Genomic DNA, 17,160 nt, shown 5'->3' with positions numbered 1-17,160 from the left:
GTGGTTTCTGCGTATAACTCTTACACAAACCTGTAACAGAAAGTACATTTTCAGTTGAGTGTGATGAGACAGGACAGGCTTGGTCCAGCAGGTTGGGAAGGAGGTGGCTAGGTTCCCATTGGCTGAGGGAGCAGCAGAGGAAGGCACAGAATTTCTAAACAGCTCAGTTTCTGCGTGTGGTTTGGTGTGGAGGGGAGTGTGGGTAACTGGATGAGTTGGGTTGTGGAGAGAGAGTCCTGTTTGCTGGGGCTGGTGTTTTTAGCTCAACCTGACCATTCACAGCCTTGAATGTCAGATGTGCAACTTGGATCTCTTTTGAAGGTGGAAACTAGTGGAAGGGGTGCAGCAGGCTGGCTGAGCTGAGACCAGGTGGGGCTACAGGAAGGGTCCTCAGGAGGTGGGGAGAGGAGAAAGAGTGTGGCCTGGGTTGGAGGACCAGGAAGGAGGCTGATTGGATGACACAGATGACACATCTTGAGTCTGTGGTGGGTGGGGGCACTGCTCAGAGGGGCTCAATGGGGCACATGGAGTGAGTTGATGGTCGATGTGAAGTGCTCCAATGAGGAAGTGAAGGCTGCTCCACACTCCTTGGTGCCTCGAGGAGCCAGTGGGGCCATCCCAGGGAGGACACCCCAAAGGAGAGGGAGGCCTGGGAGGTGCTGAGAAGACTGTTCTCCATTTCTCAGAGGAAAGCAGGGCCCCACTGGCACTGTGGACTTTCCCCACACACTTCCCTTCACTGACTTCCTGTTTCTGTGGGTCAGCACCATCTGTTTCTTCATGGCTCTCCTTCGAAAGAAACCTCTGAGTCATTGCTGCCTTTTCTGAGCCCCTCCACCCCTGAGTAGAGCTCCTCCTTCACACTGGGAATTTGGTCTCCAGCACTGGTCAAGCACCTGCATGGGAGGCAATCCAGATTTCAACATGGACAGACAGACAGACTCGGGGACCTGTATGACAATTTATGTTATTGATCTCCCAGCAAAGGAGAATGATGTCAATGAAGAAAAAACAGATTTGAACAATTAGATAGTGACCATTTCAAACATTTGTTGAAAGTCATACATTTACACATCCAAGGTACTCAGCTATAAATATTTAAAGCCCAGCCGGTGTGGCTCAGTAGTTGAGTTGACCTATGAACATGAGGTCGTGGTTTGATTCTTGGTGAGGGCACACGCCCGGTTGTGGGCTCGATCCCCAGTGTGGGGCAGACAGTAGGCAGCTGATCAGTGATTCTCTCAACATTGATGTTTTTCTATCTCTCCCTCTTTCTTCCGTTCTGAAATCAATAAAAATTTTTTTTAAAAGTTTCTCTTTTTGTCTTTAACCTTTGCCTTTTTAATTATAATGTAGCTTGGTGTGGGCCTCTTTGGATTTTTCTTGTTTGGGACTTGTGTGTCTTTTTTCTTCTCTAGTTTAGGGAAGTTTTTGGTCATTATTTCTTCAAATAAATTCTCAATCCCTTGCTCTCTCTCTTCTCCTTCTGGTACCCCTATGATGCTGATGTTGTTCTACTTCATGTTGTCCCAAAGGTCCCTTAAACTATCCTCATTCTTTTAACTTTTTTTCTTTTTGCTACTCTGATTTTTTTTTATTCTTCCTTGTCTTCCAAATCACTCATTTGATCTTCTGCTTTTTAAAAAAATATATTTTATTGATTTTTCACAGAGATGAAGGGAGAGAGATAGAGAGTTAGAAACATCGATCAGCTGCCTCCTGCACATCTCCCACTGGGGATGTGCCCGCAACCCAGGTACATGCCCTTGACCGGAATCGAACCTGGGACCCCTGAGTCCACAGGTCGACTCTCTATCCACTGAGCCAAACCGGTTTTGGCTGATCTTCTGCTTTATTTAACCTGTTATTTATTCCTTCCAGTGTATTCTTTTTCAAAATCCTCAACTGAGGATATTTTTTTTAAAAAAATATATTTTATTGATTTTTTACAGAGAGGAAGGGAGAGAGATAGAGAGTTAGAAACATCGATGAGAGAGAAACATCGATCAGCTGCCTCCTGCACACCTCCTACTGGGGATATGCCCGCAACCCAGGTACATGCCCTTAACCGGAATCGAACCTGGGACCTTTCAGTCTGCAGGCCGACGCTCTATCCACTGAGCCAAACCGGTTTCGGCAACTGAGGATATTTTTAAAAAATTATTTTATTTTATTTTTGTTAATCCTCACCAGAGGATAATTTTTCCATTGCTTTTCAGAGAGTGGAAGGGAGGTGGGGGGCTTGGGGAGAGAGAAACATCAGTGTGAGAGAGACACATCAACTGGTTGCCTCCCTCCTGTGGAGACCCGCTCCCAAAAGGTCCCTTAGGGTAATGGCGGCGTGGGATGAAAGCACCAGAGACCGGGGTTTAGGAGGACTGGCACAAGGCACCAGCCACTTTATTTTTTACACACACTGTTTTATAGCTAAGCTGTGGCTGGTCATGCTTCATAGATCACTCTAGGGCTTGGCCTCTCATGGGGAAGTAGCAGATCGTTACAGACTGGGCAAGACTGGGCAAGCTTTGTCTAGTTCCATCTATGTTTGACAGTTGCTATGACAAACAGTTGCTATGACAAAAATGTCTGCTTGCCTAGATCACAAGAACTGGGGTGCAAGCCAAGTTCATGTCCTTTACATGACTTGGAGTGCGGTCAGGCCTTTCCTGGAGCCCCATGGCCTCTTACACCCTTCCATGCCCCAACTGGGGCTGGGGATCAAACCTGAAACCTATGTATGTGCCCTTGACCTGGAATTGAACCTGAGCCTCTGTGGTGCAGGGGCCTATGCTCTACCCACTGAGGAACACCAGTCAAGGCTAAAAGTGATTTTTGAGACAAGAGGGAAGGAGAGAGGGAGAGAGAAACATTGATTGGCTGCCTCCCATAGGCACCCTAACCCGGGACCAAACCCACGACTAGGTATGTTCCCAGAATAGGAATTGAACCCACAGCCTTTCGGTGTATGTGATAATGCACCAATTGAATGAGCCACCCAGCCCCGGCCAGTGTATTCATGATGTCATATATTGTATTCTTCATTTCTGACTTTTAAAAAAGTTTTTTTTCATGCTGTTATAACTTTCCCTAAGTTCCTGGAACATCCTTATAACCATTACTTTGAACTGTATACCTGATAAACTGCTTGCTTCCATTTGATTTAGCTGTTTTTTGTTTTTTTTTTAAAGATTTCTACTGTTTTTTTTTTTTCACTTGGGGTCTGTTTCTCTGTCTCCCTATTTTGCCTGCATCTTTGTGTTTGTTTCTGTGTCTTAGCTAGGTCTGCCATGACTCCCAGCTTGGTGGGGTGGCCTAATGTGGTAGGTGTCCTGTGGGACTAAGTGGCCTAGTCTCTTTGATCACCTAAGCTGGGTGCTCTAGGGATGTCCCTTTAGTGGGTTATGTGGGCCCTCCTCTTGTAATTGAGTCTTTTATCTTTTTAAAAAAATATATTTTATTGATTTTTTACAGAGAGGAAGGGAGAGGGATAGAGAGTTAGAAACATCGATGAGAGAGAAACATTGATCAGCTGCCTCCTGCACACCCCCTACTGGGGATGTGCCTGCAACCAAGGTACATGCCCTTGACCGGAATCGAACCTGGGACCCTTCAGTCCGCAGGCCAACGCTCTATCCAGTGAGCCAAACCTCACTCAGAGACTGCTCAGGCTAGGGCAGTCTTTTTTTTTTTTTAAATATTTTATTGATTTTTTACAGAGAAGAAGGGAGAGGGATAGAGAGTTAGAAACATCGATCAGCTGCCTACTGCACACTCCCCACTGGGGATGTGCCCACAACCAAGGTACATGCCCTTGACCAGAATCGAACCTGGGACCCTTGAGTCTGCAGGCTGACGCTCTATCCACTGAGCCAAATTAGCTAGGACTGTAATAGAATGTTTTTAAAAAAAAAAAAAAATATATATATATATATATATATATATATTCTGTCGACATTTATTTGCTCTTCCTCCTTTTTTGGTCCGGCCCCACCCTTCCCCTGGCACCGCCTCCTGCCCCGCCCCTGGCCTACTACCCTTGCTGGATCACCAGTCCCTTGTCTTCAATCTCTCCACAGACAACTGGTCAATCCCATCACTCTGACCCAATGCCAGAGATAAAGTCTGGGCCAGGCTATCTGGTTGACCCCATCACTTGTAATTCCACTACCGCAAGAGACTAAATCTGGGCCAGCTATCTGGTCGACCCCATCTCTTGCTGTTACTCGAGTCTAAGTCCGGGCCATCTGGTCCACCGGAGCCATCGCGCAAACGTTCGTCCTCGCGGCCGTCCTGCGCCTGCGGTTTTGGGCGTGCTGGTCGACCAGGCTCCTTGGAGGGGGAGGAAAAAATGGGGAGGAGGGTGCCGGCCCTCGGGCCCCTTGGGAAAGGGGCCGCGTCCGCCGCCACCCACCCCCACTTCCCCGTCCCAGCCCGGCGGGGTCGCGAGAGGAGGCGAAGGTCCCCGTGCTGCGAAAGGAAGGAACGGATGCCGCCGCTGTTGGCTCCACAGGCGCGTTCCCCCCTTTCCTTCCCCCCCTCGCCCCCTTCCTTCCCTCCACCACCGGGCTGCCACTTAGGCTGGCGGGCAGCCTTCTCAGGGGAAGGAGAGAGGCCAGGACAAACCCTTGTGTTGAGGGCTGACTTTCTACTCCTTCTTCTCTCTCTCTCTCTTTTTTTTTTACTTTTTGAATTTAAAATCTATATTTATGTTATTTCTTTTTTTAAATTTTGTTTTATTGCTTAAAATATTACAAAGAGTAGTACATATGTCTCCTTTTTTCCCCCCCTTGGCCTTCCCCCAGCCAGCGAGGGAGCTGCTCTGCTACATACGAAACCCCAACTCAAAAGCAGGTCGTCTAGGAATGGTTTCGCACCAGGTTCCCCAAGAATGGCGAGGGGCTCTCCACACCAGACCTGTGTAATTGAGTCCTGATGGCTATTGTGTTTGTGCTGGGATCGACCCTCAGGCTGACTGAATGTGAGGCAAACTGCTGGGCAGATGCTGACCAGACTAAGCGGCATTGGCCTCAGCAGGGCCTGTGGTCTGGGAGATCTCCCTTTGGATGTGCCACTTGTGAGGCTAGTTGGGTCCCGCTCTGATGTCGTGTGAAGCTGGCCACTGGAGGGTTGGTTCTGGGCCTTTTGGGAGGGACTCTGGTGCAAGCCAAGGTCAGCCACTGCCTGTGAGACGGGGCGACCCTTTTCTCATGCCTGCCCTTCCTGCCAGTCTCCATGTGGCTTCTGTAAATCCTTGGCTCTGTGACTCCTCCTCAGCTAGTGTTCAGGTGGTTATTCAGGGTGATTGCTCTTTTATTTAGTTGTAATTCCAGTTTGGTCCTGGGAGGAGGTGAGTGTAGTAGCTTCCACATACTCTGCCTCCACCTTGAAATCTGCATGGCAGCTGCTGCCCCTCATTCACTTAAAACATTCTCTCGCTTCTATTTTGTTCTAAGTTCACACATTGATTGTTGAGAAGTCTTGATTTGATTTCAAAATGTAGGCATAGATCTCACTCATTTATGGAATATAGTGAACAACATAAACTGATGAACAAAAACAGATCCAAAGACAGAGAAACATCGATCAGACTGTCAAACCTCAGAGGGAAGGTAGGGGAAGGTGCGGGTAAGGGGGAGAGATCAACCAAAGGACTTATATGCATCCATACAGGCCTAACCAATGGACACAGACAACAGGGGGGTGAGGGCATGAGTGGGGCAGGATGGGGGAGTAATGTGGGGATAAGGACACATATGTAATAACTTAATCAGTAATTTTTTTTTAAAAGTAGGCATATTGCTTATAGAACATGGTAACTCCCAGAGAGTCCCAGGAGCTGCCAGCTCCACTTCTGGTGTCCAGGTTGCTGTGGTCAGGAGGCCGCACCTCCCAGCTCTAGGCCCAAGCCAGGCGTGGGGTTTTGTTTGATGTATGTGCAATAACCAGGGGTTTTGCTAGGAGGGGTGAGGGAGACATAGGTCTGCTTCCCCTTGGTCTAAAATTGGAAGTCTGAAACACAATTGGTTTTTAGATATTAATGATGTATCCAGTGACATTGGATACATCCTTTTCAAATTAGAATAATAGCTCTTTATATTATTTTAGATTTTGTGTGTGTGTGTATGTCTATGTGTGTGTCCATGTCTATGTCTGTGTGTGTATGTTGGTGTGTGTGTCCATGTGTGCCTATGTATATGTCCGTGTATGTTTGTGTATATGCCCATGTGTGCCCATGTGTATGTCCATGTATATATGTGTGGATTTCATACATGCAGGTATATATGTGGGTGTATTTCATATGTGCATAAGTGTTCAGAAGCATTTAGCAGAGAAACTTTCTGAACTCTAAGGTCATTTGCAGGAAAGTTTTAAAAAAAATATATTTTATTGATTTTTTGCAGAGAGGAAGGGAGAGGGATAGAGAGTTAGAAACATCGATGAGAGAGAAACATCAATCAGCTGCCTCCTGCACACCCCCTACTGGGGATGTGCCTGCAACCAAGGTACATGCCCTTGACCAGAATCGGACCTGGGACTTTTCAGTCTGCAGGCTGAAGCCCTATCCACTGAGCCAAACCAGTTAGGGTGGAAAGTTTCTTTCTTTTTTTAAATATATATATATTGATTTTGGAGAGGAAAGGAGAGGGAGAGAGAGCGAGAGAAACATCAATGACGAGAGAGAATCACTGATCTGCTGCCTCCTGCAGGCTTCCCACTGGAGATCACGCCTGCAACCCAGGCATGTGCCCCTGACCAGAATTGAACCTGAGTCCACAGGCCAATGCTGTATCCACTGAGCCAAACTGGCTAGGGCTGCAGGAAAGTTTTAATTACAGATTCAATGTATTTAACATACATGGCACTTCAGGTTCATATTTCACCCACATGAGTGAAATCATATGGTTCTTGTCCTTTTCTTTCTGACTTTGTTCACTTAGCGTGATACTCTGCAGATCCATCCATGTTGTGGTAATGGCAGTATTTCATGTTTTATGGCTGAGAAATATTCTGTTTGTATAGTTACCACATCTTTATCCAATTATCGGTTCAAGGACACTTAGGTTGTTCCTATGTTCCACTTCATAGGTTTGCTGTGTGATATTTACATTATCAGTCACTTAAAGCATTCTCTCACTTCTGTTTTGTTCTAAGTTCACACATTGATTATTGAGAAGTCTTGCTTTGATTCTAAAGTTTAGGCATATTGCTTATAGAACCAGGTGACTCCCAGAGGGTGCCAGGAGCTGCCGGGGGAGCATGTCTGGTCTCCAGGCCGGCTGGGGTCACTAGCTGAGGGTCCATGGGGGAAGTACCCATGCCTTCTGGGGTCCTTGCAGGCCCCCTCCCTGAAGTATTGGGTCTGGGTCCTTCCTGGGCTAGTGGATGGCTAGAGTAGCGTACAAGCTGGGCTCTTCTGGGGGCTCCTCTGATGAGGAGGAAGGTGGTGCATTTGTCTGCCGTCTAAGGGCCAAGAGGTTCAGCTGGGCGTAGGTCACATCCTGGAGGTGATCAGGTGCAGCCTGGAGCAGGGGGAGAGAGAGAGAGGGATGACACTTGGTTGGGGTTGGGGAAACCTGGAGGTCTGCAGAGAATGGGACTCACCTGACTGTCCATCTGTCTGTTCTCTTCTGCTTGTCTGCCCTTTGTGTCCAGCAATTCCTCCGACAGGGAGGAAGGAGAGGTGGCCATTCGCTGCCTGGGTCTTGGTCTTGAGTGTTTCACCTGGGCGTACGTCACTCCCTGGGGGTCTTCATCCTGACTGTTCTGCTGGAGACAGTGCCTCCTGTCAAGTATCCACATGTTGCCAGAGAGATGATTTACACTTTAAATAGATGAGGTCCCTCTCCTGGTGGAATCTGCAGGGCCTTCCCGAGCCCTGGGGCCTCTGGATGCTTCTATGGTTCTGACTCTTATCCTAACCCGCTCTCTCTTGCTCACTGGGCTCCAGCCTCATGGCTCATCCTCCTGAAGAAGCATGCCCTGCCTCAGGACCTTTGCACCCGCTCTTTCCCTGTCCCCTCACCATGCACTCTATCCCCTCTTCTTGCTTTATGTTCCTTCACAGCAATTTGCTCTCTGGGACACTGTCTGCTTGTTTGCATACTGGCTCCCTCACCCACAGGGGAGCTCAAGGCGTGTGGAGACAATGTGGCTCAGGGCTGCACCATGGGCCCTAAATAGAGCCAGGAAACAGCCCTGTCACATCTGCTGGGTGAATGAATGAAGGGGATTGAGGGGGCCTGTGGGTGAGTCACTCATTCCTGCCTCCTCCTGAGACCTGGGACTGCACAAGGTCAGACAGAGGACGAGGGGCCGGCAAAGGGGACCATGTAGTAGAGGCCATGGGGTCACAAGGAAACCAGGAGGAGTGAGTGACAGCAGGATGACCTGGGGGCCCAGAGGGGAGGTCAGTGTGGACGCTGCTGATAAGCAGGTGAGGTGGGACAGGGAAGGGTCCATTGGATTAAACTGGGCAACAGAAGGTCCTTGGTGGCCTGGACAGGAGCAAGGGTCTCACCCGAGGGTCCAGCTCCAGGCTCTTCCCAGGTTGGGGGTCCTTCATGGCAGCATCTGCTGTGGAAGAATGGGGGTGTCTCCTGGAAGGTCCTGAAGATCTCAGGGCAGCAGACCCCACCTGCTTCCAGATGGGCTACTAACCCAGGGTGAGGTGAGGCACCAGGTCACACAGTGTGGGTCTCAGTCCTTCCCATGGTGACCCACACCCTCCCAGCCCCTCCCCTCCCCTCCCCAATCATCCTCTGAAATCCCTGTGCCCTCTCCCCCAGGGCAGCTGTCTCTTCCTCTCACAGAGGGGCTCCTGTTGGGCATTAGCAGCTGGGCTGCAGCTAGGGGAGGAGACAGGAGTGTTAGGGACAGGGGTGGGGGGGGGGCTAGGTCAGTGAAAGCCTGGGGCCTTTGGGGCAGGCCGACGCTCTATCGACTGAGCCAAACCAGCTGGGCTCCACATTTTCTGATTTGAGGTTCTGGAGAAATCCACTCAGCTGACCTTCTCCAGCTGTTTGGTTTTCCTGTGGCAGGTGCTCTGAGCCCCCTCCTGTGACCCAGGTCACCCCTACTCACCCGATGTGCTGCCTTTGCTCTGACGCCGGAAGCGGAGGAAGAGGAAGAGAAGGAGGGAGAGCAGCAGGATGAGGGCCACCGAGACCCCGATCAGGATGATCAGGTTCCCTTCGGGATCTTGAACACAAATGATTTCATGACTGAGCCAATGACGTAATCAGTGAGCACCTACTGTGTGTGAGGCACATGCTGGGGTCTGTCATTCATCTCTTCTAACTTCACAACAGTCATGAAGTTGTGAAGGGATTGCTGACCCTGCTACCCATTTCACTGAGGCTCAGAGAGGTTAATAATGTGCCCCAGGTCACCCAGCCTGGGCAGGGCAGGGCTGGGACTGGAACCTGGGACAGGGGGATCCCTGTGTGTTGTTGTTACTATTATTATTGTTTAAATTCTCACCCAGTGATATTTTTTCCATTGATCTTTAGAGAGAGAGTGGAAGTCAGGGAAAGGGGAGAGGGGAAGAGGTGGGGGGGGGGTGGCAAGAAACATTGATGTAAGAGAGACAAATTGACTGGTTGCCTCTTGCATGTGCCCTGACCAGGGTGAGGGATTAAATCTGCAGCTAAAGTATGTGCCCTTCACCAGGGACTGAACCTGTAACCCTTTAGTCCGAGGGCTGATTCTCTAACTCACGGAGCAGAAATGGTCAAGGCATTATTACTATTATTGTTATTACTATTATTATTATTCATGCTGTCCCTGTACCTGCAGGTAGACCCACCCTTCTCCATCCCAGCCCAGATTCCTGTCACACTCTGCAGCCTGAACCAAACCCACAGTGGGGCCTGTGCACGTGGGACGCCTCCGGGAAGGGCAGGAGGGAGGGTTGGGTCCTTCCTGAGATCTAACTGGGCCGGGCTGTGTGCTGAGGGCCTTCCCTGAGGGAGGTGGGAACCTGACCCACAGCCCATAGACCAGGACTCAGAGGAACAGACTTGTCCAAGGTCCCACAGGCGGGAAGGAGCAGAGCTGGGATTTGAACCAGGGCTGAGGCTTCTCCTCCTGATGCAGCGGCTGCTCCTTGGAAGGCTGTGGAGGAGACTCAGACACCACCTGAGTCCCCAACACACACACACACACACACACACACACACACACACACACACTTGCACACACAGTGCCCTAGCAGCCTTTGGAGAACTTGGTCCCAGTGAGGAGGAGGAACTTTCCTCAGGCCATTACCCAGGAAGTGGCTGAGCCAAGACCAACACTGAGCTCCTCCCACCCACCACCTCCCCCCAGACCCTCTCTTAGTCCTCTGTGGGCCTGACTTCCCGTTGGGGGACCAATCCTCAGAGGTTCCTCAATCAGGATGGGAGGCAAGGGTTTAGGGCTGCTCCTCCCCTGGTGGTCCCCAGCATCTCCGACCGCCCCCCGCAGAGCCCCCCCCCCCCTCCTGGGAGACAGGCCAAGCCCCAGCAGGGGGTCCTGCTCTCTCTGGGAATCTGGCCTCTGCTGGTCACACTCTAGTCTTGGTCTCTGGCTGAGGCCACAGGTCTGGGAACTGGAGGGTCCGGATGGGTGCCTCTGGCCTTTCTCCTGGTCAGCCCCATTCTCTCCAGCCTCCCTCTGCCCACAGGAGCATGTCTGGACCTCAGGGAGGAGGATGGGGATGAGGCAGGGATGGGAACGGCTCTGGCTCTTTCCATCCCTCTGGGGGTGAGAGTTCCCTCTGGGGGACCCTCCTTCTGTGACCCCATCACACCCATTACAGCCAAGATTCCCTGGGAACAGGGCCCTGAACTGACAGGGGTGGGGCTGGGGCTCCTCACCTGAGACCACCACTTTCAGGGGGTCACTGGGGTGTGACAGCAGGTAGGGGGAGGTGCTGTTTGAGCCATAGCACCTGTAGGTCCCCTCGTTGCCTGAGGTCACAGGACTGAGGGTGAAGGTGGCCTGAGAGGGTGCAGACGTGTTCTGCAGATGAAGGTGCTGGGGAGGGTCCAGTGACCCCTCCCTGTGCAGGTGGAAGGTGTCCAACCAGATCTCAGACCCACACTGCAGGGTCACATTCACTCCCCTGGGCACTGAGGGTCCCGGATGGGCTGAGAGGGAGGGTTTCCTGTACATTCCTGGTGGGAGGAAGGTTGTGATGTGTAGAGAGCCACACTCCCCTCACGCCCTTGAGCCTGAGCTCAGGGACCTTGTGCTTCTCCAGAGACTCTGTCTATGATCCCTCTCAGCTCCTCTCAGTCCCCCGGGGGGTGTCTTTTATCTCCATGACCCTCACCCCCTTTCTCACACCCTCCCCAAGACCTCTGCCCAGCTCAGCCTCTGCTCCAGGCCCCTCTCCTGGACCCCATCACCCCCAGGTGACCCTGGGCCCAGAGCCCTGAGCAGACCCTCAGGACAGGGGCAGGGCTGGCTCCTTACCTGCCACCAGGATGTCCAGGGGGGCGCTGGGGGCCGACCACACAGAGGAGAGGCTGTGTCCACTGTAGCATCGGTAGCGGCCCCCGTGGGTGTGGTTCACATGGCCCAGTGGGAAGTGGGGGCTGTGCTGCCCATTGAGGCGCTGAGGGGGTGTGAGCCCCTCGTCCTTGGTCAGAGCGAATGTGTCAAAGCCGGCCTCCGCGTGGCACTGGAGGGTCAGGCTGTGTCCAGGCAGCACCAGCGAGCCTGGCTGGGCCGAGAGGGTGGGCGCCCTGTGCACACCTGGGAGGAGGGGAGAGTGGCAGCCAGGGGACACTCCACATCGCCCTCTGGGCTGCAGTGAGAGGTCTCACATGTCCTTCCCGAAGCCTCACACCCGTGGGTCGGTCCCCAAGAGGCCACTGTCACTGACACCCATGAGCCCAGGGCTCGGCTGGGCACACAGTTTAGATCAGGTATTTGGGTCCAGGAAACAGATGGGGGTGCACCGGAGTCTGTCCCTCACCTGTGACCTCGATGTGCAGAGGGTCACTGGGCTGTGACCACACATTGGGGTAGGAGCTGTTAGATCTGAAGCATCTGTAGGTCCCCCCATGGGAGGGGCTCACGGGGCCCAGAGGGAAGATGGTCTGCCACCTCCTAGCATGCATCCTGGCTTCTGCTTCCATGTGTCGGGGCGGGTCAGCCCCTCCCTCCTTCAGCAGATGGAAAGTGCCCAATGTGGACCGGGAGCTACAGGAGAGGGACACGTTCCCTCCTGAGGCCACCACAGGGCTTGGCTGGGCTGAGAGGGAGGGTGCACCATCCAGCCCTGAAGGAGGAGAAAGGGTCTGTGTTAAAGGGACCGTCACCAACGTGCCCCAGGTGTGTGCTCTGAGGGGTGGGGTCCCCTGAGGCCACACTGTATTCCCTCTGCCTGTGACCTGGAGCCCACAGTGGGGAGGGGACCCCTTGTCTTTCTTACCTGTCACCACCAGGAGCAGGCGGTCACTCCGCTCTGAGAGTATGTCCCCAGTGGTGTAATATGCACACTGGTACAGCCCTGCATGGTGTGAGGTCGTGGCTCCAATGAGGAAACCGGCCTTGTTCCTGGAGTCCTGTGGGATCCTCGTATCCACGGGCTCAGAGCCCCTCTCTTTATACAGAACATAGGCACTAGCCTGCAGAGACCCCTGACACCAGATGGTCACAGAGCCCCTGTTGGTGACGATGGGGCCTGGGTCAGCCCAGATGGAGGGTTTGGGGACGACTCCTGGAAAGGAATCAGACAAGAAAGGTCAGGAGGGTTCTTTACCCTCATGACGTCATGAATGAGCCAGTGATGCCATTTAATGAGCACCGTGCGAGGCAACAAGGTCAGTGACACCCAGGGGACTGAGAGGAGCTGGCAGGGGTGTGTGGGCAGGGTCATCTCCTCTCACCTCACAGCAGTCATGCACCAGGGACTGCTGACCCCACCACCCACTTCACTGAGGCTCAGAGAAGTTAATCACGTGCTCCAAGTCACTCAGCCTTGAAGGGACAGGACTGGGACTGGAATCCGGGACTGATGGTTCCCTGTGCTGTCTTCATGCTGCCCCCTAGGGGGACACCAGCTCTGAGCTCTGGACTCCTCTGCAGGGGCCTGTCCACATCTCATCTGGATCTGAGGGTCCTTCCTCATTACGCGCCCCAAGCACAGCAGGGACAGGAGGGGCAGGGTTAGGGGTGGACTCTGAGTCTCTCCCAGGCCATGTCCAACCACAGGGCCCTGACACCCCATGGGAAGGTCCGGCTGGGCTGGGGCTCTGCCTTCCTGAACTCTGTGAGGCCGTCATGTCACCTCATCTCCCAGCAGCCTGTGAGCAGGATGGGACCAGGGATGAGCAGACAGGAACCGGACACTCAGAGGAGAGAAGGGACCGCCAGCCCCACAGCAGGAGTAGCAGAGCCAGGAGCTGAGCCAGGGCTGAACCACCCTGTTCCCTCCTCTGAGCTGAGCCTGAGCTGAGGGGTAGGACTGGGTGCCTGGACCCTTCTCCTGCCTGCCCCTCCCAGTACAGTGTCACTGTCACTGAGACAGAGGGGACAGGCCCCATAACATCACGTTCTGGGACCTTCCCTGTGAGGCCCCTCTCCCAGAAGGTCAGGGCCAGAACAGACAGGAAATGTAATATCTGGGCCATGATTCACTGTTTTAACATGTGCAGACATGGAAGCCGAGGCTGGGGAAGGGCGTGTCCAAGAGAGACTTCAGAGGATCCAGAACCATCACATGGCTCAGCCCCTGTCCCCATAGAGGCACCCACCACCTCCCCATGGAGACCCCACTTCCTCTCTGTGGGCCTGACTCCCTGGGTGGGGGAGATTGATCCTCAGAACCCCTGGGGCCTGTGGTTCCCTGAAATCTGTCCCCAGCTCCTAGAAGTCTTAGGACACAGCCTGCCCTTAGTGCATGGGTGGAATTAGGTCCTCAGACTCAGATCTGCCCATGGTAGCTGTCTCCCTGTGGGCAAAGGAGACCCCGTGGGAGGGGGGTTGGGTCCTAGGGGTTCTGGGAAAGACTAGAAGAGAGTGAGAGTCTGGGGCTGACCCTGGAGGCCCCCTCAAACAGAGTCCTCACAAAGTCCCTCCCACCGCCCACCTGGCACCTTCTGGACCAGGTAAGGGGGAGAAGTGGAGAGGAGGAGAGGGGAGTCTGAGGTGCAGATCTCCTCTGGGTGACCCTCCCTGGAGCCCCTCCCTCCCTTTCATCCCATGATTGTTCTGGGGATGGGACCCTGAGCTGACAGCTCAGAACACAGGGTCAGGGGCCCTCACCTGAGACCAGAAGTGCCAGGGGCTCACTGGGGAGTGACAGCAGTAAGGGGGAGGAGCTGTGTGAGCTGTAGCACCTGTAGGTGCCCCCGTGGGCTGAGGTCACAGGACTCATGGAGAACTCTGCCTGGGACTGCTGAGCTCCGGGCTTTGATCTCAGACGCAGGGGGGCATCGGCTGCCCCCTCCTTGGACAGAAGGAACATGTCCCTCGGGCTCTGTGACTGACACAGCAGGGTCACGTTCACTCCTGAGGCCACCCTGGGGCCTGGCTGCACCGAGAGGGAGGGTGTGTCAGGCAGGTGTCCTAGAGAGAGGGAGGGAGGGTGAGGGCTGCCCACCCACCTTGTTCTGCCCTGAGAGTCACCAGGTCTCTCTCTGAGGACCCTCCTCTCTGCCTGTTTCTGTCTCTCTGGGTTTCTCCATCTTCCCTCCCACCCACCGTCGTTCTCTGTCTCTCTCCCTCCCTGGGGCCTGCACTTTCATTCTGGTCTCCCCCCCTGAGACCCCCAACAGGGCCTGTGCAGAGTCAGGGTCCCTGACTGAACCCACTGGCTCCTCACCTGCCACCAGGATGTCCAGGGGGTCACTGGGGGCTGACCACTCAGAGGAGAGGTTGTATCCACCGTAGCATCTGTACCGGCCCCCGTGGGAGCCATTGGTAATGCCCAGGGGGAAGTGGGCCTGAGAGAGCCCAGCCTGGGGCTGCAGGACAAGGCTCTGGGGGAGGTCCCATCCCCCCTCCTTGTGCAGAGCGAATCTGTCATAGCCGACATCAGAGCGACACTGGAGGGTCAGGCCTTGTCCAGAGGCCACGATGGGGCCCTGCTGGCTCAGGAGGGAGGGCTTCCCAGACTCACCTGGGGAGACCAGACATGAATTACAGGGCCTGCTCCTCCCATAGACTCCCTTCTCTTAGGCCGGCCCCCATGTCTCTGTGTCTCTGGCCCAGGAGCCCCTGTGCTCCCCTCACCCTCTTACATGGGGCTCTCCTCACAGCAAAGATGCCCATAATGTATCTGGCCCCTCAATCCATGGATGGGGCAATAATGGGACTTACCTGGGACCAGGAGCTCCAGGGGGTCACTAAGTGGTGAGCACACCTGGGGTACGTCCCTGTAGCAGCCATAGCATCTGAACATCCACCTGTGGCTGGGGGTCACGGGGCCCACAGGGAACAGGGCCTGGGTCCACCCACTGGGCTGTGTCTGTGAATCCAAGGTGCGGGAGATGCTGTCATCTCCTTCCTTAGTCAGAATGAACCTGTCAAATCCCTGCCCTGAGCCACACTGGAGGGTCACGTTCCCTCCTGAGGTCACCACAGGGCTGGGCAGGGCTGAGAGGCTGGGTTTTCTGGAGGATCCTAGGAGAGGAGGAGGCAGCGTGTTAAATGGACTGATACCTCTCTCATGTCCCCCAGGGCTGAGCTGTGAGAGGGAGACACCCTGAGTGCAGACCCCCTTCCTGAGGGCAGAGCCAGAGGCTGGGACCCCTGAGTGTCCTCTCACCTGTCACCACCAGCTCCATGGGGTCACTGCGCTCTGACCAGGTTTTGGAGCTGAGGTAGTGACATTCATATCTCCCAGCATCATGCTCTGTCATGTGTGTGATAAAGACGTTGACCCTGTCCCCGGGCTCCTGTGGCTTCTGTGTTTTCCATGGTGCTGGGCTTCCCTCTTTCTCCAGACGGTACTCCTGTGCCCCTGGGGTCCCCTGACAGGAGATGTTCACGGAGCTCCCCCAGGGGATCACAGGGCCTGGCTCAGCCCTGATGGTGGGCTTGAACAGGGTTCCTGGAAGGAATCAGAGGCTGGGTTACAGGACATTCCCACCCCTGGTTCCAATTCTCTCAGTCCCAGATGCCCCACATTGGTCAGACATATCTGCACTCCTTCCCAACCTGCCTTGAGGGTGGCCCTTGACGAGCAGGATCTGGGACACCTGGGGACAGACTCACCTGCCTGCCCTGGGGTCCTGAGGCCCACACTCAGTCCTGGAAGAGAGTCCCTGTGAGAGATTTGCCCTGAACCCTCAGCCTCCTGAGTCCTGGGGTCCTGACAGACCAGGGTCCCCTCCTCACTCCCCGCTGCCATCTCACCGAGGAAGAGCAGGACTGTGAGAGTGGAGGTCATAGTGTCTTCTCCCTGTGACCACAGCTGAGCAGATAGAGGAGGGCACAGTGCTAGTAGGATGGACAGACAGACGCATGGGTGGTGGTCAGTTGGAGGCTGGTCCTGTCTGTCACTGGGCTCTCACATCAGCAGCCTGAAGGCGAGGGCACAGCCTCTCTAGCACCCTGGCTGTCATTTTCATGGTGAAGCAGGAAATAGACCCAGAGCCTCCTGGGACGCCCCTTGCAGGTGAGGTGACCCAGGACACGTCCTCCCCTGTCAGAGCCTCCCCCACGGGGTCTCCTTCCTCCTCAGCCCGTCCTTCAGCACCTCCCTGTGGTCCTCACCATGGGACAGTGTCACCCGGTCCCTGGAGACGCTTCAGGAAGACGTGGGTGCCTGTGGCCTGCAGAGCTCAGATCAGCAGGGACACGTTCACCCTCTCCCTGTGCAGCTCAGAGCTTATGTCCCTGTGACAGTGAGCACAGAGGGAAATGCAGGGAAATAAGGGAAGGAAACAGGTCCCTTCTGTGGCCCCAGAATCTGGGTTTTCTTTCTATCACATGTTTCTTCATGAACTTCCCTTTTTCTCAGCCACAGCCTCCAGCCCCTCCTTCCTGGGAACAGCCTCAGGGTCATTTTCCCCCTCGGGGCCCCTTGTTCCTGGGGCAGAGCTGTCCTCCTGGGACCATGGCTTGTCCTAGACATTAAGAACCTGACATTTGGTCTAGAGCTTTGATATGTTGAGAAAACCCCCATTTATTTAAATACTTGTGTCCCACCTGCTTCCTGTTTCA

The 17,160-nt window shown here is 54.0% G+C and overlaps 1 protein-coding gene across 3 annotated transcripts; it reads right to left on the bottom strand.

The window, feature by feature from the left end:
* Nucleotides 1-6,808: 6,808 nt before the first annotated feature.
* On the bottom strand, nucleotides 6,809-16,802 carry LOC139000060 (leukocyte immunoglobulin-like receptor subfamily B member 3). 3 transcript variants are annotated; one of them, XM_070402325.1, is made up of 15 exons: nucleotides 16,711-16,802; nucleotides 16,351-16,434; nucleotides 16,210-16,245; nucleotides 15,761-16,045; nucleotides 15,313-15,615; nucleotides 14,816-15,112; nucleotides 14,257-14,559; nucleotides 12,422-12,709; nucleotides 11,963-12,268; nucleotides 11,458-11,739; nucleotides 10,857-11,156; nucleotides 9,082-9,198; nucleotides 8,519-8,574; nucleotides 7,603-7,764; nucleotides 6,809-7,520 (listed from the first exon to the last, which is right to left on the bottom strand). In XM_070402325.1, the coding sequence occupies exons 2-15, from the start codon at nucleotides 16,382-16,384 to the stop codon at nucleotides 7,377-7,379; spliced, it is 2,913 nt and encodes a 970-aa protein (XP_070258426.1). In that variant the 5' UTR covers nucleotides 16,385-16,434; nucleotides 16,711-16,802; the 3' UTR covers nucleotides 6,809-7,376. The 3 variants fall into 3 exon arrangements, with proteins under 3 accessions (XP_070258426.1, XP_070258427.1, XP_070258428.1); XM_070402326.1 differs by having other exon boundaries at nucleotides 7,603-7,767; nucleotides 8,519-8,571; XM_070402327.1 differs by having other exon boundaries at nucleotides 8,519-8,571.
* Between the last annotated feature and the right edge of the window lie 358 nt (nucleotides 16,803-17,160).

The sequence above is a fragment of the Myotis yumanensis genome, unplaced genomic scaffold (assembly GCF_028538775.1).
Source record: "Myotis yumanensis isolate MYYU_CA2020_CCGP unplaced genomic scaffold, mMyoYum1.0.hap1 SCAF_23, whole genome shotgun sequence".
Classification (NCBI taxonomy): domain Eukaryota; kingdom Metazoa; phylum Chordata; class Mammalia; order Chiroptera; family Vespertilionidae; genus Myotis; species Myotis yumanensis.
This window is presented reverse-complemented; position numbering and strand designations above follow the sequence as displayed.